At 41.9% G+C, this 22,542-nt stretch overlaps 1 protein-coding gene across 6 annotated transcripts in view; it reads right to left on the reverse strand.

Annotated features, from left to right (window-relative positions):
• Window positions 1-22,542, reverse strand: part of FGD4 (FYVE, RhoGEF and PH domain containing 4) — a 145,943-nt gene that overhangs the window by 92,016 nt on the left and 31,385 nt on the right. The window contains exon 1 of one of the 6 annotated variants that reach the window (XM_058191574.1): window positions 22,173-22,309. The exons of 3 other annotated variants lie outside the window; for them this stretch is intronic. In XM_058191574.1, coding sequence (XP_058047557.1) covers window positions 22,173-22,188 — 16 coding nt within the window. In that variant the 5' untranslated portion in view covers window positions 22,189-22,309. Of the gene's footprint in view, window positions 1-7,927; window positions 8,108-8,636; window positions 8,717-22,172; window positions 22,310-22,542 lie in introns of those variants that run through there. 2 more of the 6 variants (XM_058191575.1, XM_058191576.1) reach the window with 2 other exon arrangements.

Here is a 22,542-nt window from a genome sequence, read left to right on the forward strand (position 1 = left end):
TATTATTATTATTATTATTATTATTATTATTATTATTATTATTATTATTTATTAGATTTCTATACCGCCCTTCTCCCAAAAGACTCAGGGCGGTGTACAGCCAGGATAAAACACAAACAACATACAATTAAAAACAAAATTAAAAAACTTATTATACAGTTGGCTGAAACTATAAAACATTTAAAATCCAGAAACCCGTTAAAATTCATATAAAATTTAGAAATATAAAATTTAAAATTTAAAAATATAACAAAAACTTATGACAGCCCCGCGCGAGTAAATAAATACGTTTTCAATTCATGGCGAAAGGTCCGAAGGTCAGGTATTTAGCGCAAACCAGGGGGAAGTTCGTTCCAGAGGGTAGGAGCCCCCACAGAGAAGGATCTTCCCCTGGGGGCCGCCAGCCAACATTGTTTGGCGGATGGCACCCTGAGAAGACCCTCTCTGTGTGAGCGTACAGGTCGGTGAGAGACATGAGGTAGCAGTAGGCGGTCCCGTAAGTACCCAGGCCCTAAGCCATGGAGCGCTTTAAAGGTAGTAACCAAAACCTTAAAGTGCACCCGAAAGACCACAGGCAGCCAGTGCAGTCTGCGCAGGACTGGTGTTACATGGGAGCTACGTGGGGCTCCCTCTATCAGCGCAGCTGCATTCTGGACTAACTGAAGCCTCCGAGTGCACTTCAAGGGGAGCCCCATGTAGAGAGCATTGCAATAATCCAAGCAAGCGGTAACAAGAGCATGAGTGACTGTGCATAAGGCATCCCGGTCAAGGAAGGGGCGCAACTGGCGAACCAGGCGAACCTGGTGAAAAGCCCTCCTGGAGACGGCCGTCAAATGATCTTCAAACGACAGCCGTTCATCCAGGAGAACACCCAAGTTGCGCACCCTTTCCCTTGGGGCCAATAACTCGCCCCCAACAGTCAGCTGCGGCATCCACAGGGTGCCGGCATCCACAGCCACTCCGTCTTGGAGGGATTGAGCTTGAGCCTGTTCCTCCCCATCCAGACCTGTACGGCTTCCAAACACCGGGACAGCACTTCAACAGCTTCGTTGGGGTGGCCCGGGGTGGAAAAGTACAGCTGAGTGTCATCAGCGTACAGCTGGTATCTCACCCCGAAGCCACTGATGATCTCACCCAACGGCTTCATAGAGATGTTGAACAGGAGGGGTGAGAGGATCGACCCCTGCGGCACCCCACAAGTAAGGCGCCTTGCGGCCGACCTCTGTCCCCCCGTCAACACCGTCTGCGACCGGTCAGAGAGATAGGAGGAGAACCACCGATAAACAGTGCCTCCCTCTCCTAGTCCCCCCAACCGGCGCAGCAAGATACCATGGTCGATGGTATCAAAAGCCGCTGAGAGATCTAACAGGACCAGGGCAGAGGAATGACCGCTGTCTCTGGCCCTCCAGAGATCATCCACCAACGCGACCAAAGCTGTCTCCATGCTGTATCCGGGTCGGAAGCCAGACTGGAACGGGTCTAGATAGACAGCTTCATCCAGGTATTGGGGTAGCTGCCGCGCCACAGCACTCTCTACAACCTTCGCAACAAAGCGAAGGTTGGAGACCGGACGATAATTACCCAAAATAGCTGGGTCCAGGGAGGGCTTCTTGAGGAGGGGTCTCACCACCGCCTCTTTCAAGGCGGCAGGGAAAACCCCCTCCGACAAGGAAGCGTTGATAATCCCCTGGAGCCAGCCTCGTGTCACCTCCTGTGTGGCCAGCACCAACCAGGAAGGGCATGGGTCCAGTAAACATGTAGTGGCGTGAAGCCTCCCCAACAACCTGTTCACGTCCTCGGGAGCCACAGGATCAAACTCATCCCAAACAATCTCGACAAGACGCGACTCTGCCCTCTCACTTGGATTATCCCAATTACACTCCAGGCCATCCCGGAGCTGAGCGATTTTATCATATAGATAACCACTAAACTCCTCGGCACGTCCCTGCAAAGGGTCATCCCGCACCTTTTGATGAAGGAGAGAGCGGGTCACCCGAAACAGGACGGCCAGGCAGTTATCTGCCGACGCAATGAGGGTGGAAGCGTAGGAACGTTTCGCCTCCCTCATTGCCAGTAGGTAGGCCTTAGAATAAGACCTAACTAGTGTCCGATCAGCTTCGGAACAACTGGACCTCCAGGTACTCTCTAGGCATCTTCTCCGGCGTTTCATCTCCCTCAGCCCCTCGGAAAACCAAGTGGCCAGCTGAGATCTGCGCCGGGTCAGAGGCCGCAAAGGCATGACACGGTCCAAAGCTCCAGCCGCGGCCTGCTCCCAGGCCACAACTAGTTCTTCAGCCGAGCCGTGGGCCAGATCCTCAGGGAATGGCCCAAGCTCCGTCAGGAACCTCTCAGGGTCCATCAGGTGCCTGGGACGGAACCAACGTATTGGTTCCGTCTCCCTGCGGTGGTGGGTGGCGGTCCGAAGGTCCAGGCGAAGGAGAAAATGATCTGACCATGACACCGGTTCTGTTACTAAATCATCTAATTCCAGATCATTTAGCCATTGTCCAGAGATATAAATTAGGTCCAGTGTGCCTCCTCCTGTGTGCGTAGGGCCATCAGTTACTTGAATCAGGTCCAAGGCCATCATGGAAGCCTGGAACTCCTGGGCTGCAGTCAATGACAAGCCGGTCGATGGCAAGTTGAAATCCCCCATGACTATAAGTCTGGGGGTCTCAACCGCCACCCCGGCAAGCACCTCCAACAACTCGGGTAGGGCTGTAGTCACGCAGCAAGGAGCCAGGTACGTGATCAACAAACCCAACTGATTCCTATGGCCCCACCTCACAAAGAGGGATTCACAACCGGCAATCTGAGGAACAGTGGCCTCCCTCGGCTCTAGATCTTCCTTAATAACAACCGCCACCCCCCACCCCTACCTTGGGCCCTCGGTTGATGAAATGCTCGGAAACCCAGAGAGCACAACTCAACAAGGGGGTCCCCCCCTCTGGGCCCAAATAGGTCTCCGTAATGCCCATGAGGTCTGCGGACTCCCCCTGAATAAGGTCACAAATCAGGGGGGCTTTATTAACCACAGACCGAGCATTACATAACATCAACCGAAGACCCAAGCTCTGAGGATCATGGCCGCCCGAGGAACGGGTATAAATGTGCTACAGATTTACTAGTCTGAGATAATGAAATATTAATTAGAACAAAGTTTTAGAGTGATGTCAGTTGATACTTCAACCCCTTGTAACAAAACGTTGGAATGGCCATGTATATGTTGTATCTTAAATACAGATTTCTCAGGTTCCAGTTTCTGAAATACTTCACTGTTCATTTTTTGTAAAAAAAAATGGAAACATGCACAAATTAACACTGGGGGACCCAATGTTCTTTTGGGATATAATACGTGGAATTTTTGATCACCAGAGAAGTTTCATATAAGAATGGCAGTTAAAAGAATGTCCAATATGGGTCAAAGTTTCCACTAACTCTAAACAAATATAAATTAAATAAGGATCCTTGAATAATGGGTCTTCTAATCTGATCCAGTTGGGCAATTCTTACTATTATAGAGAATAGTTAGCCTCATGGGAAAATGGCATTTAGGTACTGCATTTTGTTTCCTCAAGAAAATGGCATGTGTTGGGGAATGGTTCGCTGCCTACCCAAGGCAACAGTCTAATTTTAGAGGAAGAGTACGCATCTCTTATTTTATTTGATTTAATAGACAATCCTATACAAAGTTCTTCTGTACAAGATCTGTGGCTCTAAAATACGTTTGTGACTTATACCTGTGTTCTAAGTGGAAATAACAGGGAAACCATTCTCATTTCTGAGTAATATGATTCAAGAAGCTACTACCACCATTGTATTGCAAAAGAAAACCGCAACTGGACCCAGATCCAGTGTCTCTTTTCTATTTACTTGGGAGAATACAACAGTAATAGGATCTTTTAATCAATGATAGTAAAGTGTGATTTCAGAGAACTACTGCTCCTGACCTCTTCTTACCAAAGCCCATTCCTTTCTATAGCTTCCTCCATTATCATTACATCCTCCAGGCTTCCAAAGAAATAACATTTAGTTGGATGCATGTATCTATATTTATAACCTTACCTTTATTTTATAGGTATTAATCTCTCATAAGCAAATAGAGACTGAATTCTAAGTAAATATACCAGGAAGTAGCAAATGCCATTAATACCACTAATTCTAGTTGGCAATTCACAGGGATAAGACTATGCACAACACATTCTCACAATTTGCTAGTGCTCCATTGACAGCCTAGATGGAGTGACAGGACAATAACTCATGTTACTACTCTTGCCTAAGACTATATTTCATTACCATGCCATCCTGAATGCTTCAGGATAGCCTCCAATGGCTCCCTATTAACTTCCAAGTTCTTCTAAGTACTTATTTTGACCTTTAAAGCACTATATAGCTTGATCTTGAAGTACTTATAGGAATCAATCTATCTGATGTGGACATCCCAGAAGAAACTTCTTCTGCTCCTCCCCCAAAGGGAGGTGCAGGTTTGTCAATATGCCTTTTCTGTAAATGCATCTAAACTCTGGAAAAGCCTTCCCTAAGAAATTTAATCTGTCCTCCTCTATTATGTTCCACTAGCTATTTAAAACCTAAATTATTTGGGGGATATCTTAGGGGAAGAGTTGGCACCATCAGACCGATCAATGATAATGCTTTTTATCATTTTTAATATAATTTGTATACATGTATTTCCACTGATACCCATGTTTCCCCCAAAATATGAATAAATAAATAAATAAATAAATAAATAAATAAATAAAATAAGACTGGGTCATATTAATTTTTGCTCCAAAAGATGCATTAGTGCTTATTTTCCGGTTATGTCTTATTTTCAGAGAAATACAGTACTAAATGCACCCATCTGTCTAGTAATCTTAACTGGGGGCTTATTTTGGGGGTAGGGCTTATATTACGAGCATCCTGAAAAATTATGCTAGGGCTTATTTTCCAGTTGGGTCTTATTTTGGGGAAACAGGGTACATAAAAACCCCAGCAGGAGCTTTTTTGATTGCAGCAGTGTACAAATCTAATTTTTTAAAAAGTAATTCCAAAGAGGGTCTATCAGCATGGTATGGTATCAGCATGGTATGGTATGGGCCTCTGGTGGCTCAACAGACTAATGCAGTCTGTTATTAACAGCAGCTGCTTGCAATTACTGCAGGTTCAAATCCCACCAGGCCCAAGGTTGACTCAGCCTTCCATCCTTTATAAGGTAGGTAAAATGAGGACCCAGATTGTTGGGGGCAATAAGTTGACTTTGTATATAATATACAAATGGATGAAGACTATTGCTTGACATAGTGTAAGCCACCCTGAGTCTTCGGAGAAGGGCGGGATATAAATGCAAATAAATTAAAAAAATTCTTGATATAGATCAGATATGTCCAACCCATGGCCCAAGGATCTCATAAGGCCCTGAACAGCTACTAATCTGGCTCCACAAGATTGCAAATTATTATGTGATTTATATTATATATTTTATATGTAGCCCAAGACAATTCCTCTTCACTCGATGTAAATCCAGGCAAACCAAACATTTCGAGACTCATCATCTAGACCAGGGTAGGAAACTTTGGCCCTTCTATGGCTTGTGGACTTCAACTCCCAGAATTCTGGGAGTTGAAGTTCACAAGTCATAAAGGGGCCATAGTTCCCCTCCTCCAACTTAGACAAACACAAAGCTTTGATAAATGCAACAATAATGCAGCACCAACACTGAGAGTGGTGCTTTAGAGTGTTCCTATCCATAGCAGATAACAAAGAAACATTCAAGGAAAAAGAGAAAGGTGAAGCTGAATAAATATATAAGCAAAAGATAAATGCACCGTTAGAGCAGTGGCAAGGATATGGGACAGCAAGGGAGAATGGAATGGCTTTTGGACAACAGGATATCATTGGGCAGCAAAGAGCAAGGCAACTAACACATTACAGATAGTTCTCTATTTACAACAGTTCATTTAGTAACCATTCAAAGTTACAATGGTGCTTTAAAAAAGTGACTTATAACTAGTTTTCACACAATTGCAGCTTCCCCATGGTCACATGATCAACATTCAGATGCTTAGCAACTGAGTCATATTTATAACGGTTGCCATGTCCCAGGATCATGTGATCACCTTTTTGTGACCTTCTGACAAGCAAAGTCAATGGGCAATATAGATTCACTTAACAACCATGTTACTAACTTAACAACAGCAGTGATTTACTTAACTGTGTCAAGAAACGATGTAAAATGGGGCAAAACTCACTAAACAACTGTCTTGCTTAGCAACATAAATTTTGAGCTTGGACGTCGAGGACTATCTGGATAAAAGCATAGCAAAGGCAAGAAGCATTTTAAACTGTATGATCCAATCTGCGTTAAAGTTAAAGATCTAATATCTACTCTGATAATACAGTTAGAAAAAAAAAATCAGAAGACCCCATAACACTTACTGTGTCCTACAGGACAATTCATCATTCAGCACAAATCTACTGCTCACTTATGACTATTCTGCAACACAAGCAATCTTGCATTTCTCCTAGAAGATGCTCGAGATCTGGCAGAGACCTCTGGAAAGGGAGTTAAAAACTGAGGAGCAGACATTGAGAAAACTATTCCATTCATACTTGCTCTATAGAGAGCTCCTAAGGAAAGGTCACCTTTTAACAATTACAGAGACCAAAAAGGACCTCCTCAAGAAGGCAGTTGCTAATATAAGCTAGGTTTACATCCCATCGCTCCGATTTCACATTAGGATTTACTGCTATTTTTTTTTTAAAAAAATGTTGATGTACTTAATTTTTACCTGATGTGTATCTGTATAGTCTAAGAAATTCATGAGCCATCTGCCCATTTCTGATCTATTTAGGTGAGAAATATACAGGCAACTGGTAGAATTAACCAACTGATATAGTTTCATTAAAAGGGACTCAAGCTATTTCATCTTTCCACGTAAAATGAAAATGATAGCCTTAGGAAAAGGAATGGAGCACATGAGATGAAAAGGGGAAGGGCAGAAAATCCCCCCCCCCAAAATCCATCTTGTATAAATCTCATAATGCTCATCTTAAAATACATGTGTTTACTCACAAATGGTTTTAAGAAGCAAAAGCCCACCTGATCAATCTATGAGTGATTAGAACTTAACCTCGTTTAATCGTAAATATGGATCAATCCTACCCAAGTTCTATCTTCATCTTCAGCAGCATTTATAAAAGAATTTTTTTAAAAAATAAGCAGCATGGCAAAAAAAAAAAACCCTGAAGACATTGCTTATGCTGCTGTAGCTTTTATCAAAAAGAGAAAAATGCCAAGAAAATCATGTTGCTTTTTCCCCCCACATGCATGCATCTTCGGAAAACTTATCCAAAAGTCAATGCACAATAATCCCTAATGGTCTGGAGTCTGTTTCCAGAGAGATGAATCTCCGGTCACTCCTGTTTCCAGCCACATCTGCATTTTGTGCACAATTTTACCAAAACCAAATATCCATTGTCTTCATCACACCCCCCACAAACAACCAGCTCCTCTAAAACATCAAATACGGCTTTTATAATATGGATTTTGTCATTATTATTCTAGGCAAGCCAACGTGTGAATGTGCCATATATATTCTTTAGATTCCATCTCTGCAGAAAGGGACATTAGGCAAAAAAAAAGAGAGAGAGAGAGAGATTTAAAAGACGGCAAATTCAGGTACGGCTTGCTGAGACTGTCCCTTTAAAACAATACGAAATTAAGCCGCTGGAAAGAAGACAAAAGAGCCTTCCTCCCTCTTGCTCTGTTCTACAGAAACACACAGAGACACACACACACACAACCTCCGGGCTGATCAACATCTATAGAAAGAATGGCTGACAATGAAAGCTCATTGATAGAGCATCAATATCATATCAGCCACGCTGCCACCAATAACCCAAACGTCTTTTGCATTGAAGCACTTACCTTTCACCGGCTAAATTCATTCCTCTGGGTGGCAAAAATTGCGGTTTTTGCTTTGTTATTGGGAAAAAATAAATAAATAAAGACATTTACATGTTTCTCCAGCAAGCTGGTCTAAGCCTCCCATTAACACACTCCATTGCAGATAATTGCAGGCAGCACACACACACACACACACACACACACACACACACACCCCTGCTTTTCCCAGTTCCCAGTACACCAAGGATAATCACATTCCAGTGGGGAGTGAACAGATGGTGGATTCCATGGTAACCAGCCCTCCAAAGGCTATTGGTAGAAGTGTGTGACTACTGCTTATTTGGTAACAATTCCTCTTTGTGCTTTGGCTGTGCAAATCTTGAACAGAGGACGGGACGACCGCGGAGAAGGTTTTAGCAGGCGTGAGGCAAGGAAAGCAGGTGATTTGGCACGTTAAGCAACGCTGCAATTAAAAAAAAAACACCAGCTAGGTTCAAGCACATTACACGGACAATCCACGGAAGGCTGTGTACTCCAATGTAAAACTCGCTTCATTTATTTTACATGTCTTGGCTACCCTACTTCAAAGGCCTGAAGTGGTTAACCAAGGATAAGCAGCTACAACAGGACAACAACAACCCAAATTAAAACCAAACAAACCCAAGCGAAGCTTAAAAGCGCACTTCCACATTTTTATATGAACTTGTAAACTTGTGCCATGCCTGCTTACCAAGCATAAGATCTCAAGGCCCAGTTGGGAGTGCACTTCTTAAACTTGGACTTCCGTAGAAACACATGTGATCCACATGGCTGTTAAGTAAATAAAAAATATATTGACCAAACACTACGGAAAAATGAAAGACAAATCACATTTATAATATACAGGTAGTCAGCCACTTACAGCTGTTTGTTTAGTTCAAAATTACAACAGCGCTTAAAAAAAAGTGAATTATGACTGTTTTTCACCCTTATGACTGTTGCAACATCCTCATAGTCACATGGTCAAAATTAGGATGCTTAGCAAATGGTTCATATTTATGAGAGTTACAGTGTCCGGGGGTCACATGATCAGTTTTTGTGACCTTCTGACAAGCAAAGTCAATAAGAAACCAAATTCACTTAACAACCAGGTTACTAACTTAACAACTGAAATGATTCATTTAACAATTGTGGCAAGAAAGGCTGTTAAATTGGGTCAAAACCCTTACCCTAACAAATGTCTCACTTAGCAACATAAATTTAGGGCTCAGCTGTGGGCGTAAATTGAGGGCCACCTGTAGCGTGGGTGTGCATTTCTGTACTAGAAAAGGAAAAACAAGAAAGCCCAAGATATAAAACCAAAACTTCCAATGAAGAGATTCTGTGCCCAATGCACAAAGCACTTAGTTTCCAAGGTAATAGGCAAAATTAATTTAAAAAGACAGCTTACATTATTACATAGTCACGTTCATTTTTTAATACAACCTTTCTTGTCTTCGTATTCTCCAAAGGCTTATTTCAAATGGTATTTCTATATTCCCCGGCTGAGATGTTGAAACTATATCTGAAAAATAAATCTAGATATATATCTAGATGTATATGAAAAATATATCTTAAGAGTCCACAATTTTGGGGAAGATTACTATAGTTTCTGCAGGTATTTCTTATTCTTATGTTTTTCTGAAGAAAGGTGCAATTTTCTAATTTAAGGATTTATTTTATACAATTGCAGTCATTCTCCCCTCTCCCCAAGTTTCTACTTGGGAATGTATGATCCAGACTAGTCTTCATAATAATTTGGGGTCTGTTGAAGTGGAGTTGAAACCAAAGCAGAACTGGCAAAGTCTGCAACACTTGCAGCTCTGGGAAACTACATGTTTTCTTTTCAGGAGGAATTTGTGGTTCCCCACTACCTCTATAACGTGAGATAATGTGACATATTGTTATTTCCCCGAGACTTTTATTAAATGCAGTGCTGAAATAGTAGTTTGTACAGATAGTCCTCCACTTGCAACAGTTCATTTAGTGACCATTCAAAGTTACAACGGCACTGAAAAAATAGACTTATGACCGATTTTCAGAATTACGGTCTTTACATGACCCCATGATCATAGGATCAAAATTTAGATGCTTGGCAACTGGTTCCTATTTATGACCTTTGCTGTGTCCCCGGATCATGTGATTCCCTTTTGCGACCTCCTGACAAGCAGAGTCAATGGGGAAGCCAGGTTCACTTAACAGCTGGGTTACCAACTTATAACTGCAGTGATTCACTTAACAACCGAGGCAAGAAAGGTCATATAATGGGGCAAAACTCCCCAAATGTCTCCCTTAACAACCAAAATATTGGGCTCAATTGTAGTCGTAAGTTGAGGACTACACCTGTATGTTCACAAATGATTTATTTCCCACCATGGCAATGTGGAAAGGCTGGTTACTTGCTGGCCATTTATTTTATACTCTTTTCCCATTATCATTTTTGCATTTGCTTGGCTAAAGGAAAGGGAATTGGCTCTTGGTGATTCTGATGTCTTAGGATTTTAACATCAGTGAAAGTGAAGGTGATTGTCAATTGGGTCTGAAATGCTTTGAAGCAATTTATGATGGCAACAGTGATGGTGCAGAATTATCCTCAGAATTTCTGCAGGATTTTTGTGTTTCAATTTTCACAGGGAACTCGTCTTGAGAAGTCTATATTTGACTTACAGCCATTCATTTAGTGACTGCTTGAAGTTAAAGTGGCATTGGAAAAAGTAGCTTATGACTGTTTCACACTTACGACTGTCGCAGCATCCCCGTGGTCATGTGACCAAAACGTGGACGCTTGCTAACTGGCATGTATTTACAATGGTTGAAGTGTCCTGGGGTCACATGAATACCTTTTGTGACCATATGACAAGCAAGGTCAATGGGGAGCCAGATTCACTTAATACCTGTGTTGCTATCTTAGTAACGGCAGTGATTCACTTAACAACCGTGGCAAGAAACGTCTTAAAACAGAGCAAAACTCACTTAACAACTGTCTTGCTTAGCAATGGAAAATGTGGAGCTCAGCTGTGGTTGTAAGCTGGGGGCTACCTGCACATTGCTCAGGGGTATTCTTAAAGCAGAGAATATCCCCTATCTCTCACAAATGAAAAAAAAACTGTACTGTATGGAATTGCTGCATAACAATCCACTAATACTTTTAAGTAGAAGTACGTTTAGATATGCTACTAATTAAAAGCAGTTTAGCAAAAAAAACAAAACAATTTGAGCACTTACGCATATTTAGAAAATGTGAATAAATATTCTCTCTTGCATGGGTTGTGCATACAATCGAAGCAATAACTGCTCATTTCGTTAACCAGGAATCCATTAAAAAGTTGCCTAAGACCTTTTTGTAGGCTAAGGAAATTCTGCCTAGTCATTTTCCACTACCTCTTCTCATCTTTTTCAAGCAATTTTTACTCCATGGCTACCCCAAAGTAACCATGGAAATATAAACCACAGTGAAGTCCCACTTTTGCAAACCTTCTAGCATAGAAACTCTCTTCTTCAGCTTTGAAGAAACAGGGAAGAAACCAAAGTGTGGTTACAGTGTTAAGCCTTGACTCAAGCGTTTGGGTTTGAATGTTCTACAAAATGCTGTTTTGCAACATTTGTAGAGCAAGGTCTAAGAGGCAAAACCTTGAAGTCACAGTAGGATGTTGAAGCTAGAAATAATTACAAACTGTTGCAAAGAAACAAAACGCGATTCCTTTACTTCTTGAAGGAAAGACTTATAAGAGGTCCAAAAACTTTCAGATAAAACAGTAACATAGTTGGAAGGGATCTTGGAGGTCATAGTCCCACCCCCTGCTCATGCAGGAGACCTGTACTAGAGATTCGAACCGTCAAACTGCTGATCTTTCTGATCGACAAACTCAGTGTCTTAGCTGCTGAGCCACCTAGTCAAGCTAAATCCTTTTCCCCTGTGGGGACCCCAATGCCAGGAATCGGCCACCATTAATGTAGATCTCCAGTCATTGGGCTACAGTAGAAAGGGTTTGATGGACTAAGGTCCAAAAGAGTTTTGGAAAGTTCTGCTTTTGATGACACCCATAGTCTTGTCTGATGTACCTAATAATTATCCTTGAAGCAACTATCTTTCTTAGCAGAGCTGGTCTTTGCTTGTTTGGGGGGTGGGGGAGGAGTGTTAAAAACTATTTGAAGCAAGCACTTTCTAAGTAAGTGAAAACAGCTGAACCAGAGATAAACTACCTGCTGTTATAAATCAAGGAAACCAAACCATTAATTAGCTCATTATAGTATCAGTGCCCAGGACCTTAATTCAGACAACTCTTTGCCTCCTATAAATTCCATGGGTTTCTGTTTGCCAACTTCTTCTACACCTAGCAGGGAAACTTTGGGGCAGTAACAGCTAACCTTTTCTGGACCGAGTACCCAAAGTGATAGTGCATGTACCCCCCATATGCAATGCACGTGTGGCCCCCGCGCGTGCACCCACCCTCACATGGATATGCACTCCCCGCATGTGTCCCGTCCTCCCACGCATGTGCATGAGGCCCCTGCATGCCCTCACCTGTGTATGCACATGGGCCCTCGCATGTGCCTGCCCCCTGTCCATGCACCTCCGCATGAGCCCTGCACCGCCTGCATCTACATGCACCCCTGCATCCGCCCCGCCCCACACATGCGCGGCAGAGACCCAAAGAGCAGCTGGCTGGTGGGAGGCGCACATACATGCGCAGCAGATTTGAGCTGGGGCAACGGCTTGCATGCCCACAGAGAGGGCTGTCTGTGCCACCTATGGTATGTGTTCACCACCACTGGGATAGGGTTTTTTTCTCCCTCTCATAGTCTTGCTCTGAACCAGAAATGGGTTCATAATTCTTCATACCACGCATAGTTCAACAACAGAATACAATGCAGTCCATATATTGACAGCCACACCTGTATTTGAAGACAACCAGGCAACGTTTTGACAATAGGATGTGTTTTCATGGCTACTCTTATAGAATAGAATAACAGAGTTAGAAGAGACCTTGCAGGTCTTCAAGTCCAATCCCCTGCCCAGGCAGGAAACCCTACACCACTTCAGACAAATGGTTATCCAACATCTTCTTAAAAATTTCCAGTGTTGGAGCATTCACAACTTCTGCAGGCAAAGTTGTTTCACTTAATAATTGTTCTGTCAGGAAATTTCTCCGTAGTTCTAAGTTGCTTCTCTCCTTGATTAGTTTCCACCCATTGCTTCTTGTTCTACCGTCAGGTGCTTTGGAGAATAGTTTGACTCCCTCTTCTTTGTGGCAACCCCTGAGATATTGGAACATTGCTATCATGTCTCCCCTAGTCCTTCTTTTCATTAAACTAGTCATACCGAGTTCCTGCAACCGTTCTTCATATGTTTTAGCCTCCAGCCCCCTAATCATCTTTGTTGCTCTTCTCTGCACTCTTTCTAGAGTCTCAACTTCTTTTTTACATCGTGGCGACCAAAACTGAATGTCGTATTCCAAGTGTGGCCTTACCAAGGCATTATAAAGTGGTATTAACACGTGATCTTGAGTCTATCCCTCTGTTTATGCAGCCCAGAACTATATTGGCTTTTTTGGCAGCTGCTGCACACTGCTGGCTCATACCTAAATGGTTGTCTACTAGGACTCCAAGATCCCTCTCACAGTTACTACTATTGAGCAAGGTACTACATATATGGTACCTGTGCATTTTGTTTTTCTTGCCTAAATGTAGAACCTTATTTTTTTCACTGTTGAATTTCATTTTGTTAGATAATGCCAATGTTCAAGTCTGTCAAGATCCTTCTGTACCTTGAGCCTATCTTCTGGAGTGTTAGCTATTCCTGCCAGCTTGGTGTCATCTGCAAATTTGATGAGTTCCCCATCTATCACCTCATCCAAGTCATTGATGAAGATGTTGAAGAGTACTGGGCCTAAAACAGAGCCTTGGGATACTCCACTACATATTTCCCTCCATGTGGATGTAGTTCCATTGAGGACTACACGTTGCCTTCAAGTTAAGACAGGATGTGTTTTCATGGCTAGTATTCTTGATGGTTGCATTCTACCTGTGGTCACAGGCAATATATTTTAAGTGCCAGCTGCTAGGAAGGAACAATGAAAAAGAGCTCTTGCTTTCACACCCCATTTGTAAGCTTCCTGGATGCATCTGTCTGGCCACTGTGAGATAGAACATCAGATTGGAGGGGCTGCTGGCCTGATCAAAGCACGTCTGTTTTATATCCTCATGCAATGCAGGCACAAGTCCCTGGCAGTTTTACTTGCAAAAGCAATTGGTTGAACTAGGCCCCATTAAACATACTTCAAGCCATCAAAAGATTGAAAGTAAATGATGGTCAGAGTGACCCGAGGAATCTGCCTTCTACCAGTAATTCAATTTGACAGTTGCCAGAAAAATTAGTACATAGGTTTGTTCATCAATTATACTGTAGAGTCTTTTTTCAATTTTTTTTTTTGATTGTTTCTTGACTTTTTAATCATATTCCGTAGGTTGACCAGCTACTGCCTAATTGAGGCTTAATTGATAATGCATGCATACATATATACTTATGACCATAATTGAGTCCAGAATTACAATTGTAAATTGTGGCAGCCTTCAGATGTGTCACCATTTAACTGCAGCCGATTTTATGACTTTTTTTTTTTTGCAGCAGTTGTTAAGTGAACAGGGTACTTGTTAAACAAATACATTATACCCAGTGAGTATTTTTTGCTGGAAATTGAAACTGTATTGGAAATTAACAAAAAATGGTGGTCTGCTTGTTGGGGGCAATAATTGTAAACCGGGTAGAGAGGGCTGTAAAGCACTGTGAAGTGCTATATAAGTCTAAGTGCTATTGCTATTCTTCCCAGAGTTAAGACAGCAGCATTTTAAAATAATATTCAGTAACCTTTGAAGTTATGTTTGCTACAGACTTAAAAAGTGATCTGCTTTTATTTTCATGACACCCACGCCATACTTGCTTTAAATAATGTTTTTGTTTACAACCCTTATAGATATAAATTAATGAAATGATACTTTAAGTAAAAACAATACGTCAATGGTTTCGTACTAGAATTATGTTACAGTTGAACTCTGGAATAAATCTGGTATCTATAGATTATATTCAAGCAAGTTTTAGCAGCTAAACACAGTTGTCTTCAGCCTTAATTAGAAATACTGCTCTAAAAATAGAACAGTTTCATATGTACAGCGCTGTTCTTCATGCACATGCTGATGGCCTCAGAGAAATAAATGCTCATTCTTCATAATATGAAGAATCCATCCATGGAGGGAAAACTACCATGAATTGCGCTGCTTGTTTTACAGCAGCTAACAACATGGAGATTTGATGAAGTATAATTTTGTTGCTTCAGTCCTGCAGGACCCAGGCAAACTCCAAAGTCTGGCTGGACATGCATGGGCAGATGACAGGAAGCAGCTGGCAGAGCAAGATCAAAGCCACTATTGGCCCCATCAGTGACATCCTTCTGAAGAATAAGAAACTTCTTGCCTGCAACAAACTTGCATACAATATATATCTGATTGGGCATAAATCCTGACAATTCAACATGGTACATAGTAAATAATGTTCACTTCATAATTTATAAGCAGCATTCTCTAGTCAGTCAGTCTGTCTTGCCTATCTATTTATCTATCATCCAACTACCATCTATTTATCATATACATCTACAAGGCTGACTCAGCCTTCCATCCTTCCAAGGTGGGTAAAATGAGGACCCAGATAGTTGGGGGCAATAGGCTGACTCTGTAAACCATTTAGACAGGGCTGTAAAAGCACTCTGAAGGGGTATATAAGTCTTCTTGCTATTGCTGTATCTACCTACAATATCTATCTATCTATCTATCCATCCATCCATCCATCCATCCATCCATCATATACATCTATCTGTCTGTTAATACAACTGCCCACCTCACAAACAAATGACTCTAGGTGTTATACAAGACTAAAACAATATTATTCTATCTATTAAGATTCTCTGTAATACCCCGTGTTCAGCAGCTCAACCAAGCAACTGTGGTTTATATAGACAGTTTAAGATGTTTATTTAGAGGTCATGGATTACTGAGTTTAGACACTAGGTTTTCTTCTACGTGTGTTGACAATCTGTGTTTGGAATTATCCAGAATTTTCATTTGTATAAAAGCTGCTGCCAAGTTTCTCAATACAGCATCTCGATACCTTTATTATTTATTTATATAGTGATAAATAGCAGCTACCTTTGTAATGCTCTCCTTTTCACTCTTTGGGATTGTTCAGGTCTCCAGATGAACTGATTTATGGATTTCACATAAACTCATATCCTTATCTTAATACATAAGCAATCAAACTATTATGCACTGAAGAGATTCTACATCAATCATTCTACATTTTAGTCAGCCTTAAATATTTATGGAACGATGTGATCTAGTTTTGTGTGTTTTTGTGTTTGTTTGCAAGTGTGTGTGTGAGTGAGTGAGTAGTGAGTGTATGTGTTTGTGTTTGTGTGTGTGTGTGTGTGTGTGTGTGTGTGTGTGTGTGTGTGTTTATAAATCCCTTCTCACCCCTATGGGGGTTATGAGTCTTCCTGCATCTCAGAAGTCTAGGAATTTGAGGGTTCTATGCAGTATCTTCAGTGTTCCTAGCACTGCAGTCTCCTGGAAAGACAGCTCTTATATTGGAGCCTGTTGTGTCTTGTCCGCTCTCACCGCAGCCGGGGTCTGCTTATCTGCTCCCGAACACGGAGGAATGTATGCCTCCCGGCCCCAGTCCTGGCTCCATGCCCAGACAAGCTGCAGAGGAGGGGGCACCTCCCGGTCCCAGCCCTGGCTCCATGCCCAAGCAGGCTGCAGAGGAGGGAGCATCCCCCGGCCCCAGCCCTGGCTCCATGCCCAGGCAAACGGAGCAGCTAGACCCCTCCCCCTCCTCCACAGCATGTGAGCCTGAGGAAAGTTTACTTCCAACAGCTGATTGGAGTGACCCTCGCATCAGAAGATTGGATAGGCGGAGGCAACAGAAGGAAGGGAGGGGAAGGCCTTAATGAGTGCTGAGTCATGGAGCCACACCCCATGGCCTATATAAAGGATCTGCTTTCTGGCAGTCTCTGAGTCAGGCAAAGTCGAACTTATCTTGCTGAAGTCACTTACTGGTCTCCTGCCTGCTCTGAGGACTTTGCTAGGACTTTGGGCAGAGCTGCAGAGGCAAGCCTGATTCGGATTTCCCTGACCCGGCCGTCAGCGGAGGAGTGGGACACGACAGAGCCCCTCTCCCAGTTTAAGGGTCACAGCCTCACTGCTCCTACTACCATTTTGGCCTTTACTTTCCGTATCCTCTCTAGTTTCTCCTTCAGCTTTTAGTACTTAGTAATTCTCCAGTACTTCTCCAACTTCTCATACTCCTCCTGCCTGATGCTGTTTTACTTAGCACCACTATATCACCCCCACTGTCTTCTGCTTCTTGTCTACGACCACAATATCTGGCTGACTGGCCAACATCTGCCTGTCAGTCAATCTGGAAGTCTCACAAGGTCTTAGCTCTGCTGTTCTCCACAATCTTCCCTTCTGGATTTAGGAGAATCTAGCCCATACATTGTTCAGATGTCCCTGCACACAATGCCAGGTAGTTGGTTGTGCTGTTCAGTGTACACACCTCCTGCCCCTGCATCTTGTACCCTGACACTATTTGTTGGATTATCCCTGAAATGTCTCTTCATAGGCTGCACCATGGATCCTGCCTACTAGCATAGTAGTCCCCTGCTTCTATGTATCTGGTGCTTAGTGCCTTTTCTTGTCAGAAAGTTAAATCTCGCATCTGGTTGCACTGCGGTGGTGCAGTGATTAGAGTGCAGTACTGCAGGCTACTTCTGCTGATCACCGGCTGCCAGCAGTTGGCAGATCGAATCTCACCAGGCTCAAGGTTGACCCTTCCGAGATGGGTAAAATGAGGATCTGGATTGTTGGGGGCAATAGGCTGACTCTGTAAACCGCTTAGAGAAGGCTGTAAAGCACTGTGAAGTGGTATATAAGTCTAAGTGCTATTGCTACTGCTATGGTTATCTGCACTGCAGTGTCTCTGCCAGAGGAGCCTCCCAAGTACCAATAGTTATTCAATTCCCTTGACTGATTCCAAACCAAAATTCAGACGAACACATTTCTGAGAGAGAAATACCTCCCTCTGTAGCCAACCAGATTTCAGTTCCATCAATAACAAAATTGCATTGTGGTTGGTGCATATTGATGACCATAACTTTGTGCTTTATCTAGTTTGTTCATGCATAAACTGTTTGTATTTTGGGGGCAGGAGGAGAGAAAGAGAGTGAACAGTGAAGTTCAATGTTCCTGGCATAGGGATTTGGTTCCAATCAGTAAGACAATTGTTTCTTCTTGGTTTTAGAGTCCCTTTTCTTAGATTTGCATCATATTGTCAACACAAAACAAATTCTGATTTGGAGTTTAATAGCAAAAGCCAGGTCAATTCAGTCTAAAGAGGAAGTTGTTCCCACACAGTACAAAAAGAAAGAGGAAGGGAAAAGGAACCCAGCAGGCTTACCAATTAGAGCAAAACTGAAACTGCATTAAAGCCACCCACCAGAACACCATGGTGGTGAAGGGGAGGGGGGGTGCACAAAACATCTACATGCTAAGTATTAACCAATTAATATCTGGCACATTGACGTACACTACAGTTAACGATTCTCTTAAGAGACGATTTTGTAGAAACATGGGGGTGGGTGGGACATAGTAAAATATTAATAAATAATGAACTCATTTCTAAATCATGAAGTGAAACAAAAGTGCTAGCTAATTTCAGACATAAGCATACTGATCTACTCAGTCAAGTGCCCTTATATGTCAACCTGACTGACATCCCACCACTGGAGTAAAAATATACAAGTAGTCCTTGACTTATGACCTCAATTGAGCCCAACATTTCCACTGCTAAGCAAGGCAGTGGTTAAGCAAGTTTTGCCCCATTTTATGACCTTTTTGACCTCACAGATATTAAATGAATCATTGCAGCTGTTAAATGAATCATGCGGTCATTAAGCGAATCTGGCTTTCCTAATTGACTTTGCTACTAATAAGCCGGCTGGGAAGGTTACAAAGGATGACCACATGACCTGGGACAGGGTAACTCTCATAAATACATGTTAGTGGCCAAATTTTGATCATGTGACCATGGGGATGCTACAACCAGTAGTGGGTTTCAAAACCCGTCGCTACCAGTTCGCTCGTGGGCACTTGTGCGCACACACAACATTTCTGCGCATGCGCAGAAGTGTCTGGATGCAGCCTCCCACCGCTGCTATCGGTTTGCCCGACCCGGGATGAACCGGTAGCAACTCACCACTGGCTACAAGATTGTAAATTTGAAAATTTCAGTGCTGCTTTAACTTCGAATAGTCACTAAGTGAATCATTGTAAGTTGAGGATTTGTTTTATTTCATTAGCAGTATACTTACATGGTATTTTCTGGACATTGTGAGCTCAAATTAAACAAGTGTTCACAAGCATAACTATAAGGCTTTATTTCTCACCAATAAGGTTTTGTTTGCCAAGGAATCGATGCCGCTGTAAAGCTGGAATATTTATGCCGCTGTGACTGAATCTGTAGGAGTGAGCTACCCAATTCAAAGTGAAAGGGAGTATTTTGAAAGGACTAATACATGCCTAAAGCAATATGCGTCTCTGTGTATAATCAATGCACGGAGGCTGCACACTTTTGATGGAAGTATGTCACCCAGCAACCCTTTCTTCTTATCTAATCTATTGTCTTGGAAGGCCTACATGCTCAAGGCTACCGTCAAGCCTGGTTATAGATGGCATATTAGGACTATCTCTAAGGGGTGTTTGAAAGAGAAGCAAAGGGACACAATAAAAGTACACAGAGTGAGACTAATAGTTTAGATGAGATCAAAGAGTTGCATCATTAATATATGAAATTGGTTGCCATTAGATGTGAGGATAACCTTCAAAAGGCACTGCGAATGCCTGCTGTGACACAATAACAATGGATGTGGGCCATTGTTCTCTGGTCACGTTGGGAAGTTTCTGAATACAGCTGCTTGGTCACTAGGATACATAGAGCGCTTGAATAGATGAGTCATTTACATGATCTAAAAGGAGTATTTTTTAATGTTCTTACTGAGTCTGCATATACGGTGTAAGCTCAGTCAGGATCAGCATCTGGGTCCTGTCAACTAAATAATGTCATCTTATAGGATTCAAAAGATGAGTCTTCTCTATGCTGTAACTACCCTCAGGAGCAGCATTCTCCCAAGGTCTCTATGATCCTGGGCCTGCTGCCTTCAGGAAGGCCTCAAAAGATCTGGATCTCCAGGCAGGAACTGAGCCAGGACAATTTATGAATTCACTGGAATATGATATAATAAAAGTTTCTGTCTTTCGATGCTTGCAATGGTTTTTTTGGTTTAGTCTTGTCATTATGATGCATTTAAACCACTCTGCATGCTATCATAGAACCCAAATAAATAAAGAATTTGTATAAAGTTTAATAAAATGTTTTAAATCTGCTTCTAGACAAGGTTCTTGTGGGGCAATCATCCTGCTTGTTTCAAGGAATTTTCTGGATGGATCGAGATCAGGGGTGAAATCCAGCAGGTTCTGACAGGTTCTGGAGAACCAGTAGCGGAAATTTTGAGTAGTTCAGAGAACCAGCAAATGTCACCTCTGGCTGGCCCAGAGTGGGGTGGGAATGGAGTTTTTGCAATATTCTTCCCCCAGGAGTGGGGAGGGAATGGGGATTTTCCAGTATCCTTCCCCTGCAGTGGGGTGGGAATGGACATTTTGCAGTATCCTTCCCCTGCCACACCCACCAAGCCACACCCACAGAACTGGTAGTTAAAAAATGTGGAGATCACCACTGATCGAGATGGATATACATTGCTTTTTCCCAACACTTCTGTCTTTTTCAATTAACCACGCAATGGCTTTTAGCGAAGAACATTAGAGAGTCTATCCATCTGGAAGCACCCAACAGTGAAAAATATTGTTATAACAGAATTAGAGCATCATTTAGCTCTGAAATGATCTTCACCCAAGGGTTTTAGGAATGATAACAAGTGCCCTCCTCTCAGCATTCAGATTTCTTGTGATAGGTAGCCATCATGTTACAATTAAGTACGATTTCTTATGAACAATTAGTAGAGGTTTCTGGTACAGAAACTCTTACAACAAGAATTATTGCTAAACACGACCTGGACATTTCAAAACTGTTTCCGAAATGCTGCAATAAGCCTATAGTTTTTGTCAAGTATGTAAAAGTTTAAATATGTATATAGAAATGCCAGCAAATCAGGAGAAGTTCACCTTTTAAATTTTTAAAAAGAAAAAACTGGATATTTTTTTGCTTTATTAACTGCTATATTTATCAAATGCTTTTATATTAACTGCAATTGCTCCACTTTCAGAAAAGCGTTATGTGAATCGGCTTGTGATCCAATGATCAAATTCATTATTGCGACTGCATTTTTATGAATTTTAGCAGACCATCTGAATGGCCCTAATGTCCCATAAGATAATTCTTAAAGCAATACAATGAATAAATATTGGATGATTGAAAATGTTGGATAACCATCTGACTGAGATGGTGTAGGGTTTCCTGCCTGGGCAGGGGGTTGGACTAGAAGGCCTCCAAGGTCCCTTCCAACTCTGATGTTATGTTATGTCATGTTATTTCCCACCCCCCAAGATAAATCCCAATTAGATCTTAGCAAGACAGAAATTTTAAATCATCAACCTTTTTGACCACTAATATGTACTGAATATATGGATTCTGCAGAAGATCAACCCAACAGCAAGAAGTGTATCACCAGTTTCCACATCTCACCCCCAGAACTGAGTTTTTGTCTCAGACATCTCCTTTTCCCCTCCTTTTCCCTTTTACGGGTTAATTATCGGTATAAACCACTGAAATAACAACAGCAAACTTTCCAAAACAAGAATGTTCCAATGTGAACCTTAGAAATTTTCATTCTGCTTTTCTGCATATTTCTACACAAAAATGACATGGCAAACTAAAGATAGGAAAATGCAGCCTGTAAAAACTTTTAATTATAAATCTGCATGAAATTATTCCTCCAGAAATACAAATAACTGCATTTTAAAAACTGTGCATTGTTCCCAGGATATGTTGTGCCTTTTGTTGACCGACCCCTGCACAGTACTACTATGTCCTTAACTATCCAATTTCAAAGTAACAACCAAAAAATCAACTCAAAACAAAGACAGTTACAGTTATCCAGATTAGTAAGAGGCTAGATTTACTTACAAGTATACATGAACATACTTCAACTTGATGCACATCTAGGAAGGTATCCACTGCATTTCTAAGCTGTTAAAACCTTTTCTTCACATAATTCACTGTAGCTCTTTTCTTTGCATGAGAATCGCTTGCTGCAGTTTCAAAAAAGGAAGTGCTGACTTTCATCATTGTTACCATGTGTGATTTGCGTCAGGAAACATGCAAGAATTTAAAAAGTACCAGCTGTTTTAGAAAAAGAAAAATGAATGCTAGGTATTTATTCAGAAAGAATAAATGCTATGGTGATTGTAAGGCACAAATCAGACAAATATTTCTGATTTTAGAATTGATTCAAACATATATTTCACTTTTTGCTGAAAATCAAGGGCCCCATCAA

This window comes from Ahaetulla prasina, chromosome 7 (genome assembly GCF_028640845.1).
Source record: "Ahaetulla prasina isolate Xishuangbanna chromosome 7, ASM2864084v1, whole genome shotgun sequence".
Classification (NCBI taxonomy): Eukaryota; Metazoa; Chordata; class Lepidosauria; order Squamata; family Colubridae; genus Ahaetulla; species Ahaetulla prasina.